Consider the following 27,963-nt stretch of genomic DNA (forward strand, 5'->3'; position numbering starts at 1 on the left):
TCTCCGTACGACAAGCATTATATTTTGTACATTGTTGATTTCATGGACGTTTACTGCTGGTTTCTAAAAACGACACAGACAAAAAAGAAGCCACTGCAGGTTTTCATCTGTGTGGGATTGTCTTTTGGGTATTTGTTTTTTTTTTTTTTGCAAAGAAGCGTCGAGGCAGTCACGAGTCCTTCTTTAAGAATTGTGCCATAAAACCTTTTTTTTTTTTTTTTTTTTCTCGTTAGCCACATGAATGCACAGCACATTTATCTTTATATCTTACAAAGCCAGGTACATCTGTGACTCAAGAAACACAAAACGTATATTTAAGATTTTTACAATCGAATAATCTCTGCTTTGCTGAAATCATCTGTTGGATTCTTCTGGTTCTGTGTTTTCTACAAAAGCTGCATGTGAATGCTTCACATTCAAACAGGTGACCGACCAGTGCTGCTCCCAGTTCTGAGGTCCAAAAGAATGAGTTCCAGTGATTCACGGAGGACAGGCTGTGGTTAAAATCACAAACTTTGCATTTATAAAACCCCACATTTTTACAAAATGTTGATTTCCACTCGTTAAGATATTTTTGTTTTCTTTTTAACAAACCCTGCAGGAGCTTTTAACAACTGACCATAAAAACAAGGAGAACAAGCTAACATTATCAATTTATTTTTTAACAAAATAAAACTACAAAACATCTTTTCTTGGATCACTAATGTGCAGACAAATAATATGGGCTCTTTACTTTTTTTTTGTTTTGATGAATTTGATTCACATTTCAGTGAGAATATTTACAGAAAATTCACAGGAAGACTAAATCTGTTTGGGCTTTTATTGTGGCGGGTAGTGCTGTGTGGGATCAAGATGTGCACACGGTGTTCAGTGCAGACTTCATGTAAACATTGGATCTTTTCTGCCAGCTCGTGAAGACGTTAAATGATGACACATCTGTCGCTCTTAAAGGTACAGTACCTCTGGGACACATGGCTGCCATTTTTTAAGGTGGACGCCACATGTTAAAAAAAATATGAACTTGAGGACAGCACAGTGCATGGAAACGTTTGCACCTAAATACATTAGCGTGAAGTGATTCACGTGCTCCGGTACTTCCTTTGGATCCGGGCTGAGAGGATCTCTCTGCCTTGTTAAAAACACAGTTTAGCTCACTGAATGATTATTTTGGAAATGTCAATAAAAGAATAAGAGACAAAATCAAACATGTTCTCAAAGGAGCAGGAGGACATTTTAAAGTTACTTCCTCTTTCCTCTTTACGGATTTTCAACATAAAATACAACACGCTTGGACACAGGCTCTCCTCCCGTATCCGGTGGAAATATTTCCTGTGCACAGTTTGTTAAACTTTTGAGTTAGATCACAATCCTCCTGTCAGACTCTCACATCCTCAGTGTTCGTCGATGTTTGAATGCAGATTGAGCGAGGAGCGTGGGAATCATAAAACGACGAGGACGTCCCTTACCTCACGTGCTGCAGCGATGAATCCGTCATGACAAAACCTCTCACAGTGATCATGATCCTGTTTTATCTGGAGTCCAGCTCTTCTCGCTTTCATCTCTACAATAAAATCCAACAGTCCTCTGAGAGCATTTAAATACTATCCTAGTCCACACACACACACACACACACACACACTCTTTTGCAAATACAATGCACGACTGTACATTCTCTTTAAAGAAGGACACTCAGGAGCTGCAGTGTCCCTTTGACCTGTCACATTCATTCTCTTCACCTCCACACTCGCACAGGGAGAAACGGGCTGAATTGCAATCGCTTGGTGCTGCTCGATTCAAACCACGTCGCTCATTTTTTATTTAGTGTGCAGTTCAGTTTGGATTCCTCTGGAGGGATGAGTTGTAAAAACACACACACACACACACACACACACACAGCTCAGGTTTGTTAAAAAAAAAAAAAGTCCATGCTGAAACACACGTGTTGGATGTCGCTGGTGTTCTTCTTTATTCAGTCCGAGTGATGTTAACTCAAAAGGGGCTTAAAGACCTTTCTTAACAAATGGATTTCATCTCGTGGATCTCTACGGAAGCCCCCACTGGACATACCCCACATGGTGCATTTAATTCAGCTCTGTGTTCCTGTGTTAACGAGTAGGATCTAGATCTCACTTTTTTTTTTTGGTTAACTTTCATTATTTTGCATTTCAAAAAAAAGTTTTGGCCATGCTTTTATTTTGTATTTTTAAGTTAAGGTTACTCTACTTCCTGTTAAGACAACAACCTGCTTTTATTTTGAAAGAAATTGAAGAACCCTTGGTAAACTGAAGGTTACATTTTTAATTCAATCCCAAAGCGATAACACTTGTTTATTGATTATCTGGGCTTCGCGAGCCGAGTGGTCCCATGTACAGAGGCGAAGGAAGTTTGCGGCCTTGGTTCAAATCCCACCTGTGGCTCCTTTCCAGCATGTCACTCCCAACCCTCCCTCTTTAATCCGGATATCTGACTCTCACTTAATCCACTGGACTGTCTCCAAAAAGAAGCCGTAAAAGACCAAAGCTAAAAAAATAAATAAAAAAATAACTCGGTATCACAGGAATACAGAGTAAAAGAGATGTATGGCTGTATGTCCCTTTAGGGCTTCCGTACTGTCAATCTGCTTCTCTTAATGCCTCATAGATGATGGAAAAATCGATTATTTTCAAATAATGGGAAATCAATTTCACCTTTCATTCGACTTAAAAAAAACACCAAAAGATAATCTGTGTTAACGTTTAGACGACGTCCATAAGAATGTTACGTGCTGAACGCCAGCATCACTGATGACATCATCATACGTGTTCCTGCCCTCACGTGTATAACCCACCTTCAGAGCACGAGGAGCGTCATGTTGTCAATGTGACGTCAGCGTCCTCAGCGATGGTTTGACGAGCTTCCTGATTAGCCGACACACACACACACACACACACACACACACACACACACACACACCTGTCAAAGCATTGCTTTGTGTTCATACTATGAATTGTAAATGTTGTTTAGTTGTCACCATTGCCAAGACTTTTTGCAATGTTGTTTTACAATGCGTACTAATATATTATGGTTATTATATATGAATATATTTAATGACACAAGACATTGTGGATTTTATTGCCTTTTTTCAACTTTATTTTTATTTTTTTGTATTTTGTTTGTGCTCGTTTTAGATTGTTGCCATTAAAGAAGGAAATAATAACTACTGAACACACCAACCTGGTAGAACTAAATTCAGATTTTCAGTTCAAATAAACTCTTGTTACATTACAAATCCTAAAGCCTGTGTTTTTCTTTTTTCATTAATTTAATTTAATTTGTTTGACGCATGCTGCAGACTGGACAGAAGAGAAAGACCCTGGAGAGGAAGTTAGACACGGAAACAGAGTGTCTGGTCAATTTCAAAATAAAACACAATACATGGACATCAGATTGTATTTTCTATAACTTTATCGACATTACATGAAAACAGTGTGGAAACTGAGTATAAAGTGTACAGACAGCTTTCTTTAATTTTCTACTTTCTATCAAGCAGCAACGTCCTCTGTTGACAGTGAAGCCAATGTGGAAGTGTAAAATCCTGCAGTACCTCGAGTGACCACTAGAGGCTGGCTGCAGAAGCACAGGAAGTCCAAATAGGTATGATTAGCTCTCGCTCAGCTAGAGTTTTTCACAATAAGGCGTGTAGCTGACATGATTGACAGGTGGGCGCCGTGTAACGCTCTGAGCTCTCAGCCTGTCGTTAGCTTGACTCAAAGTTAGCCTGAGACAGCATTTCCTGCACGGAGACCGCCATCCATGGGACTCCAGCGCCCCCTGCAGGAACACACGGATGACGTCACTCGATGTCTTTTCATATTTACAGTCTGTGGTTTCTAGTGAGCCTCTCAGACTCACAGACCAAAAAATATTAAATCTGTTTGGCCAATCCAAGACCACAGATTTTTCATTTCTAATCTGTCCCCTCAGAGTGTAAATACTCGCAGTTTACTTTTATTAAACTGCGTCAATGGATTTATAAACTATGGGAATGGATTCAGAAAACAGCTTATCATTTTGTATGATCTGCGCCTGAATTGACTTTGTAGATGTCCAATATATTTATGTGCTTTATCACAGCCTGCAAATCTCCAAACGGCCTGTTTGAGCAGAAGACTTAAAAAAAAAATAAAGAAGTGGTGCTTGCCTGTTACAGTTTAATCTGAGCCAAACATGGTGTGATTCAGCAGAGTAATGAGTGAGTGTTAAAGCAGACAGACACGAGTCCAGGGACTTTGAACTAGAAATGATCTTTATTAGAAATCACGAGTCGGGCTGATTTACAGCGAAGGAGAGGAGAGGCGTGTTCGTCACACAGCCAGCGCTGCTTGTTCTGGCTGAGAGCGACTCTATAAACATTGTAAAATCTGAAGACAAATGATAACATTACAGCTTCTACAGTAATGCACGGCTAAATATAAGTGAGTGAGAATATTGCCGAGCTTGCAGAATGACTGTTGGCAGCGTGAGGCTCAGACAGGCCACAGTCAGACTTATGAGGGGCGAGCTCCTGCTGCCTGCGGGAGGTCCAAACGCTGGCTCAACTTTCAACACGGTCCAGGATCAAAACATTGTTCTGAGGGTTTCTTCCATTCATACACGTTCAGTTTAATGACATCTATAAAGAAGACAGAAGTTTCACGCAGCCAGTGAATGATCGTTGACGTCAGCTTGCGGCTAAAAGGACTTCTTCACGCCGCCTTGGTCGGGAAATCATCAACAACCTCCGCGCCGACGTGAAGAGAGGGAATACAGTGAAGGTTTAAATTAATGTCTGTACATGTGCACCAGGCTTTAAAAGTAGGATTCTGCACCAAGGTGACGTCTCTTCAGCTACACCGGCCACACACCGATCACGACGATGGCTATGAGGAGCAGGACGATCACCACCATCATACCTGAGGGAGGAGAGGACAGGTGTAAAGAGTCCCGCAGAGCGATTGTCCCGCCCGCCCGCCCGCCCGCCCGCCCACCACCCTGCTTCCATCGCTGCAACACCTGTTGACCTGATCACTGCTCTCATATCTCAAACCCAGGGGCGTCCAAAGCGGCCTTCAAAGCCCCGCCTACCTTCTCTGGTCCAATCAGATCCAGAGCATTCAGGAGCAGAATCACTGAAAACGTAACTGTGGAGCAGCTGAGGACTCCAAACCTGATGTGAGACTGACTCACGGAGGAGGAGGAGGAGGAGGAGGAGGAGGAAGAAGAGGGGGAGGAGGAGGAAGACGAGGAAGAGGAGGGGGAGGAAGAGGAGTAGGAGGAGCAGGGGGGGAGGAGGAGGTGGAAGAGGAGGAGGGGGAGGAGGAGGAGGGAGGAGAGAGGAGTAGGAAGAGGGAGGAGGAGAAGGGGGGAGGAGGAAGAGGAGCGGGGGGGAGGAGGAGGAGGGAGGAAGAGCAGGAGGAGGGGGAGGGAGGAAGAGCAGGAGGAGGAGGGGGAAGACGAGGAAGAGGAGGAGGGGGAAGAGGAGGAGAAGCAGGGGGGGAGGAGGAGGTGGAAGAGGAGGAGGAGGGAGGAAGAGCAGGAGGAGGAGGGGGAGGGGGAAGAGGAGGAGGAAGAGGAGGAGTAGGAGCGGGGGGGAGGAAGAGGAGGAGGGAGGAAGAGCAGGAGGAGGAGGGGGAGGGAGGAAGAGGAGGAGGAGGAGAAGGGGGAGGGAAGAGGGGGAAGAGGAGGAGGAGGAGTAGGAGCAGGGGGGAGGAAGAGGAGGAGGAAGAGGATGAGGAGCAGGGGGAGGAGGAGGAAGGGCAGGGAGCAGACACAGGGGAACAGACTTGGAAGAGTTAAGGAGCCTGCATACCTCAGCATGAGTTTTCAAAGGCCTTGATGTGAGGAGAGTCGGGGTGAGTCTGCCCTCACAGCGGATCACCGTTTCCCTCTTGATGACTTAATGCAATTTACATGCGTTCGACGGCCACAAAAAGGCTTTATTGCTGCAGATTGCACACTGTGATAGGCATGTGTTTCTGATTGTGCTTTGAGAGGGTAATCATTGTTTTTCACTGATACCATGGAAGCAGAGAAAAATGTGCAAACGCTCACTCGCACTTCATCAAAGCGCTAAAACCCCCCCGAGGACCTGAAAATATGACACGTTTTATTGTAGCCACCACCCAGGGAAAAAAAGTGTGCAAGAATCCACGACGGGAACTCTGCTCCTTTGGAAAAAGATAAAACGTCTTTAGGGAAAATTTACCATCACTGTTTATTGAATATGAATCATTTCAATAGATGATGGATTGAAAGATTTGTCTTTCTGGAGAGGAGAGTTTAAAAAGCCGTGTGTGTGTGTGTGTGTGTGTGTGTGTGTGTGTGTGTGTGTGTGTGTGTGTGTGTGTGTGTGTGTGTGTGTGTGTGTGTGTGTTTGTTGTTTTAGAGTGGCTGCTGAACAGTTTGGAGCATCAACCCATCAGAAGACTTTCCTCCAAGGACGGATTCCCGCCCCCCCCCGCCCCCCCCGCCCCCCCGCTCCCCTCGCCTCATGTATGTTCCCTCAGCCTTTCACTTTGGGTTTACATTTCTCTCATTCTTTGGCTCTCTCCACCCGCGCTCTCCTCCTCCTCCGCCGCCGCCGCCGCCTAATTGGTCGTCTTTCCCACAGGGGAAGAGCTATAAGCCATGCTGAACTAATTGCTTGCGGTGGTCGTGGTGGTTGTGGCGGTCTGATGAAATATGTGGCAGCTCTGCCGGGATGCGGCTTTTTAAGGGTCCACATGTCTCTTTCTACCACTTCGCCTCCTTCTGTCCTGACTGCCATCTTTTTTCATTCACTCATTAACATCTATTTGTTTTTATCAGATGGGACCAAGTCGTGCATGTTCTTCCCATCGTGTTTGAGTTCAGTTAAAACAAACTCGAGGCCGTTTGCTAAGTTAGCGCCGGTTGCTGTGAAGCGGACAGTTGAAATGAACTCTAAAAAGGAGCAAACAGACCAAACTAGCCGACTGAAACAGAAATGTCTCCGTCTGCTTTTTGGGCCGGTTCGTTAGAAGTAAGAAATACGATCATGTTTTTGGATTAAACCAGCTAACGTAGCCAGTCGTGCAGTGCATCATGGGTAGGATTGTAAGCCTTTTCGCCACCACTTGTGCAGCACGATGAATGGTGGACTCACGAGGAGGTGCACAGAAGAAAACAACGATGAATGCCAGTCCCAGCGTGGAAATCAGTCGGTTCATTTGGAAACCAGAACGTGTCTTTTGGGTGAGCAGGAGTGAAGCAGTCTTTGCTGCAGTGAAATGTGGACCAATCAGAGAGCTTTTCCATTGCATGTGGCACGTTATGACCTGTCTATAAATGTCCCAGAGTGAACACAGTAGCGTGTAGCGAGTCAGACCAGAGCAAACGAACCAATCGGTGTGAAATAACTGGACAGTTTGCAACAGAAACTAAAACAGAAGGAGGTCGTAGCCATCTTTAATCCTGCCTTGAATCCGGCCGTTTTAACACGGGGCCTAATGGGGGGATTGAGTTTCTGTGGGAGCCAGCCTCTAGTGGCCACTCTTGGAACTTCAGTTTTCTAAATTTCTCAGGAGGGATGTTTGCCTCCTGATACCTTCCACGTGTGAGCAGAACATAAATGTCAGAGTAGAAACACACGTTAGAAGAGCGTTTTTGATGGCTCTTTAAAAAGCCCCAAACTTTAAGTAAATACACACACACACACACACACACACACACACACACACAAGTTTCCAGCAATCATCTTTGTTTGAGTGTAAAAGACATCGAAGCAGAACCCAAACATGAGAGTTTGATCCAAACGTCTGACAGCAGTGAAAGGCTGAGCTGTAAAACATGTGCATATGTTAGCGTGGTGAAAAACTCTCACACCCCCTCGTGTCAAATAACAGTCAGTCATGAAGCCACGTTAGACCCCTGTGCTGACCTTCACCCCCCGCCCCCCCCCGCCCCCCCTGCCTCAGTAACCAAACAGGCCTCTGCTGACCCTCACAGTCCCAAAGACACTCATGACAATCATGTCGTTTGCTTGCCAGATAGATTAGGCCGGCGCTGTGACACTGATGCGGAGGGAGATAGTCGGTGTCGGCTGACCACCCAGGAGGTTTTTTTTTTTTTTTTTGGAAGGGGGGGGGGGCAGAGTCTGGGTTCATCCCATTTTAGCAATTTTCAGACGCATCAGTAAGACAAATCAGAGAGAAAAAAGGAATAATTGGCGAGAGCCTGGGACACACGGAGACAACCTCTGAACCCTGCGTCTCCTCGGACCACAGAGGACGAGGACGATGACCTTTGAAGAAAAAGGAACGAGTTTTATGTTAACGAGGTTAGTGCGACGCTAACGGTCCCTGAAGCTCCTCTCTGATTGGCTCCCGTCAATAAAAGGATCTGATCTGATAATTTAACAGGGTGTTTAATGTGTTGGATAATCACAGACTTGTTGATGCTGTGAGGAGAGACGTGTACGGAGGCTGTGGTCCTCTGAGAACGCCGTGGGTTTGAATCCGACCTGCGGCATGTTGTCCCCCCCCCTCCCTCCTCCTCTCTCTCCACAATATCGTCCTCTATCCATCGTCCTATCTCGAAATAAAGGCCCAAAACGAACCCTCACTTCTTCTTCTTCTTCGTCTTGTTTTCGATCATTATTCCATTCATCCTTTAAAGATTCAGTTTTTACACTTCAGGGGAAAATAAAAGCCTCATTTTTCTGGGCTCTTTTTTTCAGCTGTCACAAAAGTGACGAGGAGATTCTTCCACACCGTAAAAAAAAAAAAAAAAAAAAAAGTACAAGAAGCAAATCGTTTGTTTCCCCCTCTAGCGTGAGCAGGACTTCTCTCCTCCAGCGATGGAGTTCAAACTCACCAGCGTGCCAATAAACGAGCTCGTTGAGGTAATCTGAATGAGATTAAAATGTCTGGTACTCAGCTGTTCAAACCATGTGCACCACCGTGCCGTTTCTGTGGCGTGAGCACATTAACTCCAGCTAAATTGCTCTGGCAGAAACCCTGGCAAACACGAGATGTGAAAAAAAAAAGGGGGTTTAAAATATTTATAGATTTTTCAAGGCAAGTTTCATGAAACTTTTCAGGCGTTAAGAGGAATCTCAGATGTGGGAACATCATTAGCAGCGTGTATTACTTTCAGAAACTCGTTTTTTTTAATCCAGAACTGTGAAGGACAAAAGAGGAATAAGAGTCAGAGTTGAAATAGTTCACCATCGTATCGATCACAACGAGTGCGTTTTCCAACCCTGTGAGAAGCTGCCCCTCACCCACCGTCTCCTCGGACCTCCCCTCCAGTCCCACACAGAACCCACTCGAGATGCCGAGCACCTGCAGGATTCACGGGTTTGCACAAGTGGCCCCTCCACAAACGGAGGATTAGCTCTGTTCAGAGGGGGGGGGCCGCTCCAGCACCCACGCTGCCTGCCGGCGACGCCTCAGCTCAGAAGGACGAGCTCACGCCTCTCTCCAAGAGACCCTTTGGTGCCTGAAAACTAATCTGCCACGCTAATCCGACCAAAGTCAAAGGCTCCACTCCTAAATTCCCAACAACGTCTAAAACAAGTGCTAACGACTCTGTGAATCAGGCTTAGCTTGTTAAATGAGCATTAGAGGGAGCAAGGAGCAATACGGAGCAATGACCCCCCCCCCACACACAGCTCTGCATGTGGTGCACAGTGTAGCTTCAGTGTTTAGCCAGCTCTGCATGTGGTGGACACTGTAGCTTCAGTGTTTAGCCAGCTCTGCATGTGGTGGGACACTGTAGCTTCAGTGTTTAGCCAGCTCTGCATGTGGTGGACACTGTAGCTTCAGTGTTTAGCCAGCTCTGCATGTGGTGGACACTGTAGCTTCAGTGTTTAGCCAGCTCTGCATGTGGTGGACACTGTAGCTTCAGTGTTTAGCCAGCTCTGCATGTGGTGGACACTGTAGCTTCAGTGTTTAGCCAGCTCTGCATGTGGTGGACACTGTAGCTTCAGTGTTTAGCCAGCTCTGCATGGGTCTGTAAAGCTTTCTGCGTTCTAACCTCTCTCCATGTTTCAAAAGCATCTCCAACATTGATCCTAGTTTCAGCAGCTTTCTGCAACAAGTTAACGTGGAATATAATATTAGATTAGATAGATAGATAGATAGATAGATAGATAGATAGATAGATAGATAGATAGATAGATAGATAGATAGATAGATAGATAGATAGATAGATAGATAGATAGATAGATAGATAGATAGATAGATAGATAGATAGATAGATAGATAGATAGATAGATAGATAGATAGATAGATAGATAGATAGATAGATAGATAGATAGATAGATAGATAGATAGATAGATAGATAGATAGATAGATAGATAGATAGATAGATAGATAGATAGATAGATAGATAGATAGATAGATAGATAGATAGATAGATAGATAGATAGATAGATAGATAGATAGATAGATAGATAGATAGATAGATACTTTATTGATCCCAAGGGAAATTCAAGTATTATGGACTTATTTTAGATTATAAAGGTTTTTTTTTTTGCATAATGGAGGCGTGGTTATAGCAGATGTGCAGGGTGGGTTTGGGGGCAAAGTTTCCTGATGTCGTCCCTGATTGGTTCTCTTTTGATGAGACGACCCTTCAGCTTCCTCATGCTCCAACTTTTAGGATCTCCGGTGTATTTCTTTAATCAAAACATTTTGACTCATTAAAAAAATTAAAGTGCAAGCGTCACATGATTAATGTTGTCCGTTCCATAGCGAACATTGTCGTTTACATTTCAGGAAATGTTTCTCCGTGTGTTTGAAGAGAAAAAAAAACCCTCAGATGCTCCCGATAGTTACGCTAAGTATGCTGCCGCCTGTCACAAGCAGACGTTTGTAAGCTTTACAAGGACTCGGCTGAGACATAACACCAAACGCCGGCTTTGGTCGAGAGGCGGCTTCAAAAATGAATAAAGCCCTACAGCCGAGGAATTATAAACACGCTGCCATGGAGAAAGAGGGAAAGCTTTCGGAACAATTCGTGGCATGTCGTATTTTCAATTCTTTCTCTGCTTGACACAAAGACGAGTGTCAAACAACCGAGGAGACGAACGGGGGGGGGGGGGGGATGACAGAGAGGAATGGAAAAGAGAGAGAGAGAGCACTGAGGTGAGTGAAGACGAGCATGGGGGGAATTTTCCATTGACAGTGACACACACACACACACACACACACACACTGTAAGAAGATCATACTGTACAAATACAGTTGCAGACGTTGAGGCTGACACTTGTGCACGGTGGACAGCGTTGATGCGTGGTATGCAGGTGCACACAGGACAGCACACGCTCCGTAAATATTCTCCAGCCTGGAAGCGACTGAGCGAAGGGGAGGAGCGAAGAGAGGAAGTTAAACAAAAAAAAAAAAAAGAAAGAAAGAAAGAAAGAAAAGAGTTTTGATTCCAACACAATATGAGCTCTGGGATCTTCAAACAAACTCGCGCTCTGGCACCATGGGGACACGGCCGACAGAATGAAGCATTCTGGGGAGGGAGGGGGGGGGGGTCACCGTCTCCATCAGTGACCGCCTGTTAGCCGGGTCTCCGTGCACAACAATGCAGCCTTTGCTATAGCAATGCTGTGTGGCGTTTCGCTGGGCAAACTCAGCCCGGTGAAACAGGCGAGCAGCCACATTCCACAGATTGGCTTGAACCCACGAACACAACGTCACTCACAGAGGACATTACTCTCTTCTTTAAAAAAACCCCAAAACAAGGGTCTGAAGATACTGAGGCAGTCAGACTGCAGGGAGGTCATCATTTTGGGACTTTCTGGACTCGGCAGCGTTAATTTTACGACAGTGGACGGCGGTCTTGACGAGGTCAAACGTTTACTGTCTCATGTTGGTTCCTTATAACAGAGCAAGGTGGGGCGCAGATGGCCCAGTGCGGTGGTCCTCAACTGAATCTGTACATGGGCCAGACACTGTGGGGGCCGGACTTTGAAGTACGCTTGCACACCCTCCTGACAGCTGTCGAGTCTGATGTCACACGTCTGGACTCCTTTATATTTCATTTGATGTGCAGAGCAACATATATATATATATATATATATATATATATATATATATATATAAAAATGTGTGTGTGTGTGTTTTTGAGTTTGCTTTTACAGCTGTACCTTCAACATGTTTTGTCCGTCTCACATTTTCTGAAATCTTGAAGAGTCTGGGGGCCGGGTGGGAAACTTGGGGGGGGGGGGGGGGATTCCAGTTGATGATCTCTTTAGGTTAGGTCGCGCCCCATGTGAGGAGGCGACCGTCCTCAAAGAAGGACTCCTGGTCTATCTACTGTCCTGTCTAACAAAGCCCCCAAAAACACATCTTGAAAGTGAAAACAAAGGTGCTGGTCCGTGAGGGTGAACACGGGGAACTCACCACAGGAGGCCGACTTCGTCTCCACCAGCTTCACCCGCCGCGTCTCATTTCGGATCCTGTCGTCCGTCTTGTCCACGAGATGTGAAAGGTCGTCTATGATTTCTGATAAAAGAGACAAAGAGAGACAGAAAAGGTCAGCGGTGCTTCGTAAAGATGGAATCTGCCTTTTCATAAGCTCCTCTTTATTCCTCATGTATATTTATTATTAGTTACATTTCATTGTTAGAATCTCTCAATCAAACATGTTTGAATAAATCAGAAATAAGAAATCAAACCTGACTGTTTATCCAACATGAACTCCTTGTTTCCTATTTACTTCAACTCAGTGACATGTTATCATGTTAAACCAGAGCTTAACTATGAGCAGCGGGGTTTTTGTTTACTCTTTGGTTGTTTAATTGTTGTTTTATTTATAGTTTATTTTATTATTTCAGAAGTGAGATGGTTGACATAACCAGGACATGTGAATTTAGACCGAAGACTTGATGTTATTGATTTGTAAGTTTTTCCATTTTGTCACATTTGGAAAAAAATCAAGTATTTAAAAAAGGAAAAAAAAAAAAGAAAAAGCTCCTGACTGAGTCAGTCTTCATGCATTCGAGACCTCCCAGTCTGTTATGGTAGTAAAAGAAATGAAAAAGTGACAGGTTGTGCAGGCCTGTGGAGCAGTCAACTCTTTGAAAAGACAAAAGGCTGCCAAGCGCTGGAGTGCTGATTATTGAAGGAGCGGGTTGTGTGAAAGCACTCCTCGTGCTTTCAAATGGTTTCACTACTTCCTGAATCCATTCTGGATTTAATCAGGCCTTTATTGTTCATGGCTTTTAAAGACGCAAGCCCAGACTTCAGGGACTGTGCATGGGCGTCCAATGAAAGAGTGTGTGTGTGTGTGTGTGTGTGTGTGAGTTTGGCTCAGTGGATAGGATCCTTGAGTCGGGGGTTCCTGACTTGAAGGTCGTCCAGATGGAAGCCTGTTTGATTTGTTAGCGCTAAGCCACTGTGTTGACATGGCATCTTCAGAGGTTTGGCCCGACAACAAAAACTGATAACTGTTGGAAGACTCCCAAATTCTTGTATCGGTGGAGTTAGTATCTGTTACAGATAATATAGACGTGGAGTGGTGGTTTCTTCAACATGCTCACTGTTAACAATCACAAACACATCGAAAAATCACTGAAACCTCTCACAGCTCATCGACAGAGCCCAGGACCCGTCTGACCCGCTCCATCCACTCGGTTCTGATCGACCATCGGGTCGGACATACAGGACTCTGAAGCCCGACACAGTCTTCCACGCTGACCTCCTTTGGTTTAAGTGTCGACCTGCGTTTGTTTGTTTTCTTCGAGCGTTCCAACTGTGAGAACTAATATCCCACTGGAGGACAATCGAGTATTTTATCAAAATGTAAATCAAACAAAATGTGATTAGATTAAAAAATAACACCCTAACACAACATTTTAAATGTTGAAACTAAGATATTTCATTGTCTTTGGAAGATGATGTGTCCCATCAACACATTTCAAAAAGAGATGGGTCGTGTTATCTGTTCCAACGTCTGATCTTTTGGGAGCTGAGGAGACTAAATGGTGTAACTGGGTTTTAAAAAGGGTTTCAGCTATTGAAAAGTTCTGATTGTTCTTTATCTAATTGGGCATTTCAGGGCGTTCCAAACACTTGCAGAGGATGACGTGTCGGGACTTTAGGAAGGTCTGTTTACCACCCAGATTCTCCCAGGATGGGGTTTGACATTTGGGCCTTCCCTGAAAAAAGTAGTTGTCTATTTGGCAGCAAAGACTGTGTATATGGTCCATGTGCACTGATACAGCCCCCCTACAATCTGCAGATGCAGATGTGATTATAAAGCTGCTCTTTAACCCAAGAAGAGGTGTCAAGGGAATCCAAAGAAAGAGTCCTATTTGGACTCGTCAGACCTCAGGACAGTAGTTTTCCACCGGATTGATTGATATTGAATTTCAGATCTCATCCGACCTTTTGATGCCAACGTCCAAACTTCTTTAAAGCGTGTTGTCAGTATTTTAGTGGGTATTCATTCCTGCATGTTTCACCTTTCTTGCTCGAGGACTCGAGTTTCTGCTCCCACTTTGATGATAAAAGTCCAGTCCAAGAACTTTAAAAACATTGTTGGTGGAACATCAAAAGCTGACGCTAAAACAAATCCAAGGTCCAGCTGAGGAAAAGGAAGTTGTTCCCAGACGCACATCGTCCTCTGATAAATGTTTTACTGGAGTGGGAAACCAGACTCCTCCACAGCACAGAGCCAAGTCCAACGGACTCCCCGGTCCACAGACGGATAAAGACGGCTTTGATGGTTCTGTATGTTAAAATGATCCGAGTCTTATAGAAATTAAATTCCCACAGGTGAGTGCTCAGGGTCGTCTGCAGCATTTCCCTTTTGTTAGCAAAACGGTCTTTAGCATTAGCCACATTTGGAGTTCCGTCTGTGATTTGGCCGACATGAGATGAGTAAGTTGCAGGATTAACTCAAAGAAAGTATCGTAAAGCCTGTCAAGTTTTGGAGGTCCGGGGTGTGAAGGGGGCAATGACGAGGCGATTCTAGACGTGAGAGCGCCGTGTGTGCAGAGTCCCAGGAGACTCCCACATCATCATCTACGCATCAGGCAACAATTTGGAAGGAAGAAACTCTTCCCTCACTGGCAGGCGACCCAACGGTTCGTGAGCGAGAAACTCAAACTAGTCATAAAGGAGGTTTTTGGTTTGCTGCTGCCAAGTTTTCTTAAATCAGCTTTGGCCTGCGATGAAGAGATCTCAACTTAATGATGAATTCTCAACTATGTCAAGGTGGAGGGACACGACCTGAAGCTAAAGCTACGAGGATGCAAGCTTTTTCCCAGCAGGCTCTTTGAATTCGACCTGTGATCCAGTCATGTTCCTCACAGCATAATTCTCCGTTTCCTTTTTGGAGCTTTTGCTTCCCTGTATGACAGCTGCAGACGGGGGACTGGCACAATGGACGACGTGTCCCTTCTTCTTTTTTGGCGCGTCTACCTTCAAGCCTTTAAAAGGGATCAACTCACTGGTTCATAAGAAGTCTCACTGGTTACAACCTACTGTACTTAGAGGACGAAGTGATTCCACTTCAGCAGAGCTCACTGGTGTTTCCCACTTAGATCCGTTTGCACGCCGTGCTGTTCCTCTGTCCAACGCCGCATGTCCTACCCCTCTGTCTGCTCCTGAATTGTAGCGCAACGAAGCAGCAGGACGCACAAGATCCCAGGAGAACTACAAGATCACGCGGGAACAAAGACCACTACATGCTAACAGGCTGTCGCTTTGACTTCCTGGGGTTGATTGGCGGTTTCATTCTGCGCCTGTTTTGATGTAATGTTGATAACATGACTGGATACACTGTGAGTCCATATATTGTGTTTTATTTTGAAACTAACCAGAAGGTATGTGCGCTCTCTTGTCTGACTTCCTGTCCGAGTCCAGGGATGTAAAAAAAGCAGTGAAGATGCTATCAGGACAACTTTACCGATCTTTATTGGCCTTTACATTAATTAAAACTCTTGAATGTGGCCTTCAAACTAAACTCAAAGAAAATCAACACATTTGAAAGGCTAATTCAAGTCAGACAGACAAATATGACACTCACACGCAGGAGCATGGGGGGAAGACGGCCGCTATTTTAATGATTAAATTCCCACATCCCAGATCTAGATCCGCTCCAAACCTCAGATACGCTGACTCATCTTCAGAGAGGCTACAGACGATCTGTGTGTGTGTGTGTGTGTGTGTGTGTGCGTGCATGTGGTGGCGGCACTGCCCTAAACACTGACACCCCAGCGTGGATCCAGGATGTGCTGTATTAACTGTGTGTGTTATTGTGGGACTGGTTCCCAGGCGGGCATGGCGCACAGAGAAAATGCTTGTTTTTCTCTCATCGAATTTAAACACCATCCGACTCAGTGGAGCTAATGTTGTTGTTCTTATTCAGGAGATGATTTCTCCTGAGGAAAGGAAGAAAGAGGGGAGGAAAGATAGATCAAATCAAACCTCCTCTTGTACCCCTTCTTGTAATGCAAGGAGGGGAAGGGGGCGGGGGTCCGACCACAACGGTTACCAGTTGGCCCTGGTGTAACGGAGAGAGAGTTGCTTTGATGCCAACTAAAACACACATCTCTGGATGTAACTGGAACTTCACTTGGCACACACAAAGGCGCTCAGCGTGATGATACAACTCAGGGCAATTATGTTATTTACAAGAAGTTGCACAGTCTTGGAAGAGTTTCTTTCAAATTCGCTCTTTTTTTTTTTTTCCCCCTCCTCCTGCTCTTGGCTGCTTATTGTAAACAAACTCACCCCGAGGCTCCGTGGAGAGCGAAGATTAGGGGACGTTTAACTGAAAAACCTCAAAGACTTTTGCAAGTTTTAAAGTGCGCAAAACCCAACAAATCATTTGAATGTCGGCCAAGAAAAAAAAAAAAAAAAAGTACTGAAGCGAGAATTTTCCATCTACGGAAAAGATGAGCCTCTAAACAAAACAAGATCGTCAATACTTTTCATACTCCGTATTTCAAAATAATACGATCTCTGTTACGATCGTTAACATCGAAAAATACTTTGAGAGCGAGAGACGTCTGTGTGAATTACAGAAATAGGAACGCCAACTATTATTATTAATATCATCACTGCAAGAAATGTTGGTATTTAAGGAGTTTTGTGGACGTGTGAAAAAAAAAACGTGATTCTTAAAATAATCAATAATCAAGGGAGCCCTCCGACCAGCGTTCAGCACGGAAACGAGAGTGAATTGCGTTCAGATGGGGCGCCGTCAGGGAGGTTCAAAATGTGCACATTATGGGTCGCTGCTTTGATCTGCCTCTAGTGCCCCCTTCTGGTCTGGAGCCCCGAGCAATTGCCCGCTTTCCAGTTGACAAAGCAGCGCCTCTGCAGTTGCACAATTTAAAAAATGTGGACAAATGCGTCCCAGATTGCGTCCGCACCGAGGCGTCCTTAGTGCGTCCACGCCTGTAAGGTTGTCTTGCATGTGATCCAATAATCCAGGCGGGCGTCTTACACTCCACGCCGTTTGTCTTCTTTAGCATCTCAGCTCCTGTCTCACTCTGAACTGATGTGAACGTATCTCCATGCACACAATTCACCCATCTCAACATCTGGCTCTTCTGAAGTGATCGGCCACATGTGCATAAATTAGTCTCACTGTTGGACACCAATCCCCCCCCCCCAAAAAAAGCCCCCTTTGAATCTGTGACTCCCCCCCAAACAGACTGACAGGCTCCACCGGTCAACACACTGGGGTTATCCTTTACTCCATCATTAGAAATTCCCTCTCTTACACGGGGGGCGTCTTGCCGAGTGTTGATTGATGTCTTGCTATATGCAGCTTGCACCACGTCCATATCTGCCAACGGCGGAAAAGAAGTCCTGTTTGTTCGCTCTGTGGGGCAACACGGGCCTTTTCAAGGAAAACTTTGAGATGGCAACGTCATTGTGAACCTTGGAATCAATGTGACTGAACGAGTCCAGATGGATAATGTGAAGCCGACAGAGTACGGACAGCTGTGAGAAGACCGAGGACTTTTCATTTCAGGGTGCTGTCACGTTGCAACTCGCGCCGAATAAAACGTACGATGAACGTAAGAAGAGAGCCACTGGGACACGGTTTGTTACTACGAATACATTGAACTTTAAGGACCTTTAAAAAGGAATAAATAAGCTGCGACCCTCTCCACTTTGATTGCCGTTAGATCCGAGGCCTCGGCTTTTTTCCGGTCTTAATCCCAAACATTTGTGTGCCAATTTGAAACTGAAACCGGCTGTGAGTCCACGGACAGTTTCACCTCCCTCACCTCGCTACGTTTTGCCCCCCGAGATCGATCATCGAACATGACAGACACTGAAAAGAACGACCAGCTGATGAATGCTTTACCAAATGTTGAACCTCCATTTGAGAAGAGCACACGTCAAAGAAAAGCACATAAATTGAGAAAACACAAAAGAACTAGTTCAGGTTCAGCACGTACAGACCATTGGGTTCGAATTCACTAGACTCCAAAGACCAGGTCCAGGTGAATTATGGAGAGGCGGTCTGTTGGGATAACGCATTCATAAAGATACATGTGTTCCTGCAATGTCAGGAAAACAATACAGAGGATGGGAAAAGCATTGCCATCCTTGGGAAATCAAACTATTAATATTTCAAAACTGGGAAGTTCAATCCAGAGAAAGCAGCACCGGCAAGATTTTATCCATGTACATAAAAGGAAAGAAAAGTCCACGGCGTTGGTCAGAGGAATGGCGAGCTTCGACTTAAGGCTGGTGGCGGCGGTGTCTCAGTGGTTGAAGTTGGGGGCCACGTCTGGTATGTCATTGGGCAATAAAAATGTAACCCCAAGATGCTCTGTCTGCAGCAGTGTGATTGTGCACGCTTAGATGAGTTAATACTGATGGACTCTTTACTCTGCAGCAGCCTCTACCATCAGTGTGTGAATGTGTATGAATGGATGAGTTAATACTGATGGACTCTTTACTCTGCAGCAGCCTCTACCATCAGTGTGTGAATGTGTATGAATGGATGAGTTAATACTGATGGACTCTTTACTCTGCAGCAGCCTCTACCATCAGTGTGTGAATGTGTATGAATGGATGAGTTAATACTGATGGACTCTTTACTCTGCAGCAGCCTCTACCATCAGTGTGTGAATGTGGAGGTGTGACCTGAAGTGTAAAAGCCCTTCGACAAGCTCAGCTCCATTTACTTGTGGAAGACTCCACTCATTGGCCGTCGCTTGTTTCTCAAATTAAATTAAATTAAATTAAAGAAAGGAAAAGTGTTGGGGAGAAGAGAGAAGCTCGTTGTTGGCGATGCTAAGCAAAGACAAGTACGTCACTCTGAGATTCTAACTGCCTGTTAGAGACTCAGCTCCTGGGTGGTTTCCAATTATTTCATAAGGATTAATCATTTATAGAAAGACTGAAATAACAGGACAGATCTATCCGTACATCGAGAGTCGTTCTGCACTGCCTCTGTTTTTGTTACGCTCAAATCAAGCTGACCTTGAAGAGAGGAAGTCGGGGCCTTTTCAGGAGCATTGCATGACAAAGCCGCTAAAAATCAAGCTGGTTAGTTTAAACCTGCAAAAGACTGGGAGAGAGATCCGTGCTGTCATCTTGTGATCCAGGCGAAATAAAAACACGAGAGCAGAAGAAGAATTATGAACTAGACTGCGGGGCGATCGTTGACCTTGATGGATCTTCTTAGCAATGATTAGCCATCGAAACGACGCGCAGCAGGAATTTAGATCAAACTTATTTGGATTAAAAATCTGCCTCGTAGATTAAAAGGGAACTGTTTTGGGTTTGGTCTTATCACCATCAGTGAAACCATCCACGTGTAATCAATCATTTCAGGACTCATAAAAGCAAAAAAAAAAAAAAAAAAAAGGCAATAAGAAGAAGTGAGCTCTTTTCGCAGGCTTTTCACCATTACCCGTGTTATGACCAGGTGCCACTGAACAATGTGTGCGTGATGAGCATGAGGGTGCCAGCAGCAGCAGCAGCAGCAGCGTGAGGCGGGGACCACCCTGTCACTGGCACAGCCACTCTTACACTTCATCACTACTATCACACTTCATTAGCATGGACACCCAGGAGGGCGGGACATATTGAGGAGTGAAGAATTACTTTTTTTTTTTTTTTAATGAAAAGGAATCAACTGATTGGTTATGTTTTATTGGAGGACTTGAAAGAAGGGTGCGAGCCGACTGATCACTGTGCAGCTCATTAAACTATCACAGAGTTAATACCAATCTTTTAAAGTCAGTTTTGGACCTTCATCAGGGACCATGGTCACATTGATTTAACTCTATTTTATGTATTGTTAATTGATTGCTCTCATTTCTTTATTTTATTTAAGAACTTGTTATTTTGTTTTTTCTTTCGCACCAACACACCAAGACAAAGTCCTCGTGTATTTACATTAATGTCCTTGGTAATAAAAATGATTCTGATTCTGGTCGCTTGCAGTCTGGTCCACAAGAGGTTCATAGACCGGGTACAAAAAGATGGGACGGCTCCTTCAGCTGGTGGCTGGTGACGATTTATGGGGAGGTTGAAGCTTACCTGCTCAATTTCTGTTTTTCTGTTCGAATTAAAATCTGATTTGTGAAATCCTCTTTCAGTCGTACATGACTCCTCCCCATTCCCCCTCTGCTCACTGACTCACACTTCCTTTTAGTTTCAGCTCCAGTCACTTTAAAACAACCTCGCGGGAGTCTTGGGAGGGTTATGTTCTTCTGCCACCTTTTGTCCAACTTATTTTTCTTCCTTCTGTAACAAGGGAAGTGTTTTTTTTGTTTTTTTTAAGTTTCCAAACTTACGACCCCTCGTCATTTTCAGTTTTCTTTCCGGGGGAACGTTAAACGTGTCAGATACGTTGTATGCTAGCTGAGCTAACATGCTAACATGTCGGTGACATCGATGAGATCGATGATGCACAACGTAGGAGGATGGACCAGAGCCAGAACAAACTGTTTTCCACAGGGAGTTGGAGAAGTGTTGGTGCATCATCTGTGTAACAACCGAGTCAGGGGGGGGGGGGGGGTGCAGGTTCAAGTCCAACCAGACCAGTATGACGCTGCAGATGTGGATTTATCACTTCAGTGTTGCACTCGATGCGCCCTCGTGTTTTCCAGTAACATTTCAAATGGATCGTCTTTCCAGAAAAAGCAAACAGGCAGAGAAACTTCTCACCAACTGAACAACTCTGCTAATTGAAATGATCTGAGTCTAATAACTCAACATGGGCTGCAGTGAGCGGAGCTTCCTGGCAGTACGCTGGCTCGCTCGCTGGCTGGCTGAATGACTGACTGAGGAGTTATGGAGGACTTTGATGTTCATGCCAGACCCTGTTTCTCTCATAATTCACTCACACGCATGGAGACGCATATGCTTCCCTGCGCAGACGCTGACACAAACACACGTGTATACACACATCAATGATCATCACACAGACAGGCACGCAAACGGAGGAAGTCTCACACACACACACACTTCCCGGATATGAGGCGCTTCCGACCAACATTTGTGTCCCAAACTGAAGACGAGTCATCTCCCCAGTGTTCAGCCACACGTCTGTTCAGAGACAGAACAGCAGCAGCACACACACATGATGTTGATGTGTTTTAAGGTATCTTATCTGCCAGAGATCAGTGAACATGAGAAAATCGTAGATGCGGTGAGATCCGAGCCGAGTTTGTGGATTTTAATGACTTCTTTAATATTTAACTGCTCATTTTGATAACTCTTTCAAATATGAACCTGCGGCTCAAAGATCCACTGAGAGAAACTCTCACTTCAAATCTAGAAGTCGCTTCAGAGAAAGACAAAAAACACCTGAAACGTGTTTTTGTATCTTTTAATTAGAGCCAGACCGCTTTTTGTCTGGTAAATAAATCGATTGTCGTTGCATATCTGAGATCAAATCAGCCGGTGCTGATAGAAGCAGGAAGTGCTAATATCAGCCGAACCATTAAATCGGTCGAGCTTTACTTTGAATGATGCATGATCCTTACTTTTTGATATCACGTGCTATAAAACACATCGTGTTCAATAATACCAAAAAAAGAAAACAAAGTGATGAAGCAGAGAAATAAGCTCCAACTCTCTGACAGCTTCACCTGGTTACACTCCAAACTAGTGCTTCAGAACGGGTCCAGCTCCAGGACCAGCACCATCAGAGACCGCCACCCAAATTAATCACGTTTCAGCCAATCAGACGTAGCTTCCCGTGGTGAGAAACACTTTCAGGGTCAGGAGGTCCTGACGTTAGTCAGGAGTGCATGTGTACAAACATCTCTCACGAGTATGTGGTGGATGTAGGGTAGTTGCACTCCACTCGATCAGGCCAGGACCGATGTTTGGCCAACAGTGCGGCTGAAACAACTTCCCCCGGTCCTGAAGGAAACAGCCTCCCACGTAGCCTGTGGACAGCTTAGAGTGGTGCATGAAGCAAACCGGGAATGTGACGCAACCCGACCACATGCTCTGCTGTGGGCTGCATGCTCTGAAAAACAGGGCTGGATGCGCAGACAGTTAGACTGAAACCACAAGCATACGCTCGGCTGCACGTGTAAGTGTAGCCCTCACACACACACACACACACACACAGGACCCATGAATGAATGACGCACTCAAAGACTCTTCATCATACTGTAACGATGAACTATGACTCCATACAGTACTCAGTGCAGTCACTGAAATGGCTTCATCTGCAGCTGTCATGTAATTACTCCTTCAGCTGATCCAGAAGGTGCCGATACAAGAAACCTCCTCAAGAGGAATTAAACAAATTAACACATCCTGTGTGAGATCTTGTGACTGCGTCTTGGATCGCTCCTTCACCATAACACATCCATCCCACGGAAGAGAGAGAGAGCGCGCACACACACACACACACACACACACACACACACACACACACACACACACACACACACACACACACACACACACACACACACACACACACACACACACCTCCCGTGTGAAGGTGTAAAGACAGAGATTCACTTGTGTGTGTCACCACTGTCTCTACTGCCCACTAGTGGGGTCACGTGTGTGCTGCGTGAGGGAGAGAGAGAGAGAGAGAGAGAGAGACTCTCCTCATTTTAACATACAAGTTAACAAAAACATTGATCAAAATACTTCACAACTCTTATGTTGAAGAGGACATGTTATCTTCATTTACATATTATCAAACATTATCAAACAGTCCCCCCCTGTGGTCTAAAGGAAACATCTGTGTTTCTGTGTTTTGGTCCAAATATAAAACCAGAGGAGGTTTGTGACCCTGTAGAAACCAGCTCTCTCTGAACGCGCCGTTTTGGTGTGTGTGTCTCTTTAAATGCAATAAGCCCCGCCCCCCCTGAGTTTTCCCAGTAGACGTCACTCCTCTGTAGAGAGAATAAAAATGGCGGACCTGTGCAGAGGTTTTGCTGTCGCCTGGAGGTCGAGTCCATGGGTGGAGACACCAGGAGACGGGAGGGGATTTTCTCACCATGAATCCAACTTGTGATGTCACAAACTGAGAACATTTAAAAACGGAGCATTTTTCTCTGTGTGGTAAAACTTCTGCAGACCACAAACAAAGTACTGGATGGATTTATTCCAAATGTTGTGGGACACTCAGGTTAGCCAAATAAATGTTCAGAAACACAGTCAGAATTCACAATACGTCCCCTTTAATGTCTTGTGCTCAGTGATTCTTACATGTTAGCCCGCTCTACTGTTTTTGCAGCGTGTTCGCTCCCTACCGCGGACTCCATCCCATCTCGAGCCGCCCGGCGGCCTCTGAACTCCCCGTGCAGATACTGTATGTAAACACGGCCTGTGTGCCAGTCACAAGCCGACTACATGTGCTGGACATGTGGTGTGGACTATCAGAACAAGCACAATGATCTCACACTCAGACAAGGCACTTATACTCTTCAAAACACACACACACACACACACACACACACACACAGTGGAGTGGAGGCTGTGAAGAGCAGATGTAAAAATGTGCACTTGCACACATACATAAACGCATAAAAATGCCCGGCAGATGAAGGTGCAATCTTCCCCCCCCCCCAACGTGCTTAAATGGGAACCACGTGCTGGTTTAGGTTTAGAAGCAGACCGGGTAAAAGTAAGTCCTTCCACTCATTATGTGGGATGACCCGTGCTACCCCCGAGGCTGAGGGGAGCGCGAGGCAGCTCTCTGCTCTTTTTTGAACGCGGCCTCCAAAAAACCGGAGCGGTTAGCAATTAAATAAACAGAGGAGGAGATTTGTTCCCGCTGTCGCATGCGTTAGCCAAAAAGGAACCTGCAGGGCCAAGCCGGAGTCAGTGGAAGGTACCATTAAATGGCAGGGAATCCTTCTGCTCAGAGCCAAAGGGATTGGCAGCTCAAATTGTAGAGGTTCCCAACCACCAATACCACCAACACATGCAGCTAATGTGGTTCCCCTGGACAACCTGCCCGCAAGAGCTCTCCGGGGAAGAATTACAGCACAGTATCAACATCAGTTTGCCGTTAAATCGTACACATACCGCACGTATTAGGCAACCTCAACCCCGCTTTAAAAAAAAAAAAAAAAAACCCACACATAGCTGTGGCTTGGCAGTGCAAACAAAATAAACTGAAATCATAACATCCTCCTCTGGAGCAGGTAACCCAGTGAGGTAATGTCGACTGTGTGAGGGCGTGTGCTAAAAGGCCAACGGTAAAGATTCTCTTCAGAAGTCTTTTCCAAATGCTTCCTTTGAGCACAGCGGTTACAGTCCAGCACGAGGGATGGAAAGATTAAATCGAGAGGCTGTTAAAAAGAAAATCGATTCAAAGGTGTCAAGGTTCGCATCGCGGTGATATGGTGAAGCGTCATCAGCTGTAGAGCGGAGGCTAACTAACCAGACTAACATGCTGCAGAGATTACGAGGTGCATTGGTGTTTTCATGAAAAAATCCAAAAGAATCTTTTTTTCATGTCAACTCGTAATTTTTTCTTCAGTCTCATTTTGTAAAATAAATTGTAAAAGAATCATATCGTGAAACCTATCAGGAGTTAAGTGAATTGTTACATCGCTATCCAGAACTCATTTGAAACCGTTAAAAAAAAAAAAAAAGTACCACGTGCAGCAACATGCAGTAGTGTTGACGTTTAATTTTTAGAGAAGCTTCAGGAGACAAAATAATCATAGCTTGATGCGTTATAGTTCGAGGTTATTCCAGGTCCTGCAGATACATGTCCAATTTGTCCTTGCTCGAGACACTTTAACCTTAAGTAGCTCCCACTGCTTCGTCTCCTCAAGTATACAAAGATGACCGGCTGGATTCTTGACCCAGGAAACCCTCACCTCAGTGCTAAAGGTTAGCTTTGCAAAACACCAACATGGTTTATACCACTAAGTCTTAAACTGTTGTTTTTAGTTTAAAAAAAAAAAAGATATACAAACCAAATGGTGGACAAGCAAAGTTGCGATGGAAGCAAATATGTCAAGAGGACATTGTGCGGCGGATACATCAGGAAGTGAAGTCAACGACAGTTTATCTAGCACAGGTGCAAGTGGCTACGTTAGCGCCATTTTATCCGTGACTGGATTCATTTTGGAGCGGCCCAGGCTGCAGTGCGTAGTACACAGTCAATATCAGGTATACAATGACCTCCTGGGTAAACTGCATGTCAGTAAGTAAACCTGAACTACTGTACTTCAATGTTGGTCATACTGACCCATTCAGGAGCTGAAAAATACAGTAAAATATGGTGAGTGGCAACTGAATGATCTGTGATAATAAGAACACTCAGACTGCTCAAAAGAGAGATTGTTCTGATTGCGACATATGTGGAAACAGTATTAAGAGTCCCAGTAAAGCCCATAATACCAGTCACAAACCTCTAATGTCCACTGAAGAGCGATTACTGAAAGCAACATTAGAACAAAGAACACGCAGCTCACTGAGTGTTTGTTTCCAAGGGTTGTCTCATCCTCTGCTTCAAGGATGACGTTGAGGAGAGAAACTGTGAAATCATACCGTCTCGTTTTTTTTTTTCTCCTCCCTTTGTTACTTAGCGTGTGCGTTTTCAGGGAACACGGACAACTGATAGTTTGTGAAAAAGCTAGCTGCTGCCAGCATGGTGGCTGTGCGTGTTTTGGAGGACGGATGGAGTCGGGGATTGGGAAGGGAAAAAAAACCTCGCCCTGTCTCTGCACAGACGTGTTGTCGGACATCTGGATGTGATCCGGGATTCTGCAGATGAGCTGAGCAGGACTGACCGCACCTCATCGCTGCAACCATGCATGCTGTGAAATTCATGATTTAAAATTGGGGGAGTGTTGGGGGGGGGGGGGGCTTGTAAGCATCTCACCTTTAAAGCTTAAAGTTGGGGAATCTTGCAAATCTATAAGTAAAAACGGCGACCTGCTACATGCTTCAACATCTTACCAGGCACACGGTCAATACTCCAAAAGCAAGCCCTGAAAGAGGTGAAGGTTAAATGATTTGGGTAAAGGGTGCACTTGTACTCAGGGTTGCGACACACTTTTAATACTTTTGAAGAAACATTAGCTCCCTTAAACATGCTGAGTCAGGATCATTTGATCCACGGTGCTTTGGGGTGGATAGTTCCTAATGTACTGATAGATCCCTTACACAACAGTTCTGAGAAACCTCCAGAAATGAGTCACTTGTATTATGGTAAACTTAGGCGCATTAGTTTCAAGCCCAGGAACAAAAAAGCCAATCCGATGTGTTCTGTAGCTTTGCATATTTGCTGAACTGCTCACTTTAATTTGTCAACTGGGGGACGTTAAAGCAGGACATGAGATGACAGAGTGAGTTTTGGCTGAATCCAGTCTGGACACCGTTCATCTTCTCTCCAAACAGCTCGGCCTCCTGTGTCTGAGAATTTCCGTCGCTGGCTGTTTTAGACGTGGGAGTCTTTCCAGTGAATACCCGTCGCCAAATCAAGATAAATCAAAAGCCGTGACCCTCGCTGCGACGCGTAAACGCTCGAGGAGCAGAATGCATGACAGAGGAAAGCAGATATGTTGGAACGTGATCCTTCTTGTTATTCGACGATTAAAAACAAATGAGAAAACTCTACAAACAGTGAGTCAGGTTTGTTATGACCACTGCTTTAAAGGACTACTTCACCTCCACGTTGAAGAATTCAATCCATCTTAAAAAAGTAGAGTCAGAAGTGTTTTTTTATTCCTGATTTTAAACTCAACGTTCGACTTAGGCCCCCTCCACCTGAGCTAATCTCCCCCTGAAGTGCACACTCACCGCTGGACGTAGTGAATACGTTTACTGCTCGTACCTACAGCTACACTGCAAGCTACCGCACGCTAGCACAATCCTGTCTGGCACCTGATGAAGCAGCGTCCGCTACGTCCACTTCCGCCATATTCGCCGGTTTTGAACCGAGTCCATTCAGCAAATTGTATCCACTCCTAATCTCACCTGTGTGCCAACAGTGTGTTCATTGGCTGGAGGAAACACAACCAGCTCGCCGCCAAGAGACATCCGAGTCAAACCCAACCAAAGCGAAACATCAAAATCCAGTCAGAGGACACGGTCTCGTCAGAATCCGATCTTTAACTCCAAAGCAAATGCACGTGAAACCCACCCATTTTTAAAAAAAAGGTCCGGCACGTTGCAATTACAGACTGCGATGAAAAAAAAAAGAAGTGTGTTTTAACCTCCACTCTGTGGGTGTTAAGCGGGGGCATAAAGCCACTGACAGAAACAAAGGAGGACGTGATTGATGAAGTGTCTCGAGATCTTTCTTCAGCATCCAAAAATGTTAATTTCCTCGCCCAGTCCGAACTGGATTATTCATCACTCGGTGGAGATTGATGTGCCTCGAGTCCCTCAAGTCATTGTTAGCCCCCCCCACTCCTCCACAGCTCTATCAGTGTGACACCAACAGAGCTCAGACAGAGATGGATGCCGGGATGGATAGATGGAGAAATAAGCCCTGCGGACCCCGTGATGGATTGTCTCCTGGTTCGGTGTCTCACAGGAGTCTGG

At 45.1% G+C, this 27,963-nt stretch overlaps 1 protein-coding gene across 1 annotated transcript in view; it reads right to left on the minus strand.

Moving 5' to 3' along the window:
* Positions 1 to 4,264: 4,264 nt before the first annotated feature.
* The window catches only part of stx8 (syntaxin 8), a 38,604-nt gene continuing 14,905 nt past the window's right edge, over positions 4,265 to 27,963 (minus strand). The window contains exons 7-8 of the mRNA XM_079338370.1: positions 12,394 to 12,495; positions 4,265 to 4,931 (exon numbers count right to left, since the gene is read on the minus strand). Coding sequence (XP_079194496.1) covers positions 4,867 to 4,931; positions 12,394 to 12,495 — 167 coding nt within the window. The 3' untranslated portion in view covers positions 4,265 to 4,866. The remainder of the gene's footprint in view (positions 4,932 to 12,393; positions 12,496 to 27,963) is intronic.

Source organism: Symphodus melops (assembly GCF_947650265.1).
Source record: "Symphodus melops genome assembly, chromosome: 2".
Taxonomy (NCBI): domain Eukaryota; kingdom Metazoa; phylum Chordata; class Actinopteri; order Labriformes; family Labridae; genus Symphodus; species Symphodus melops.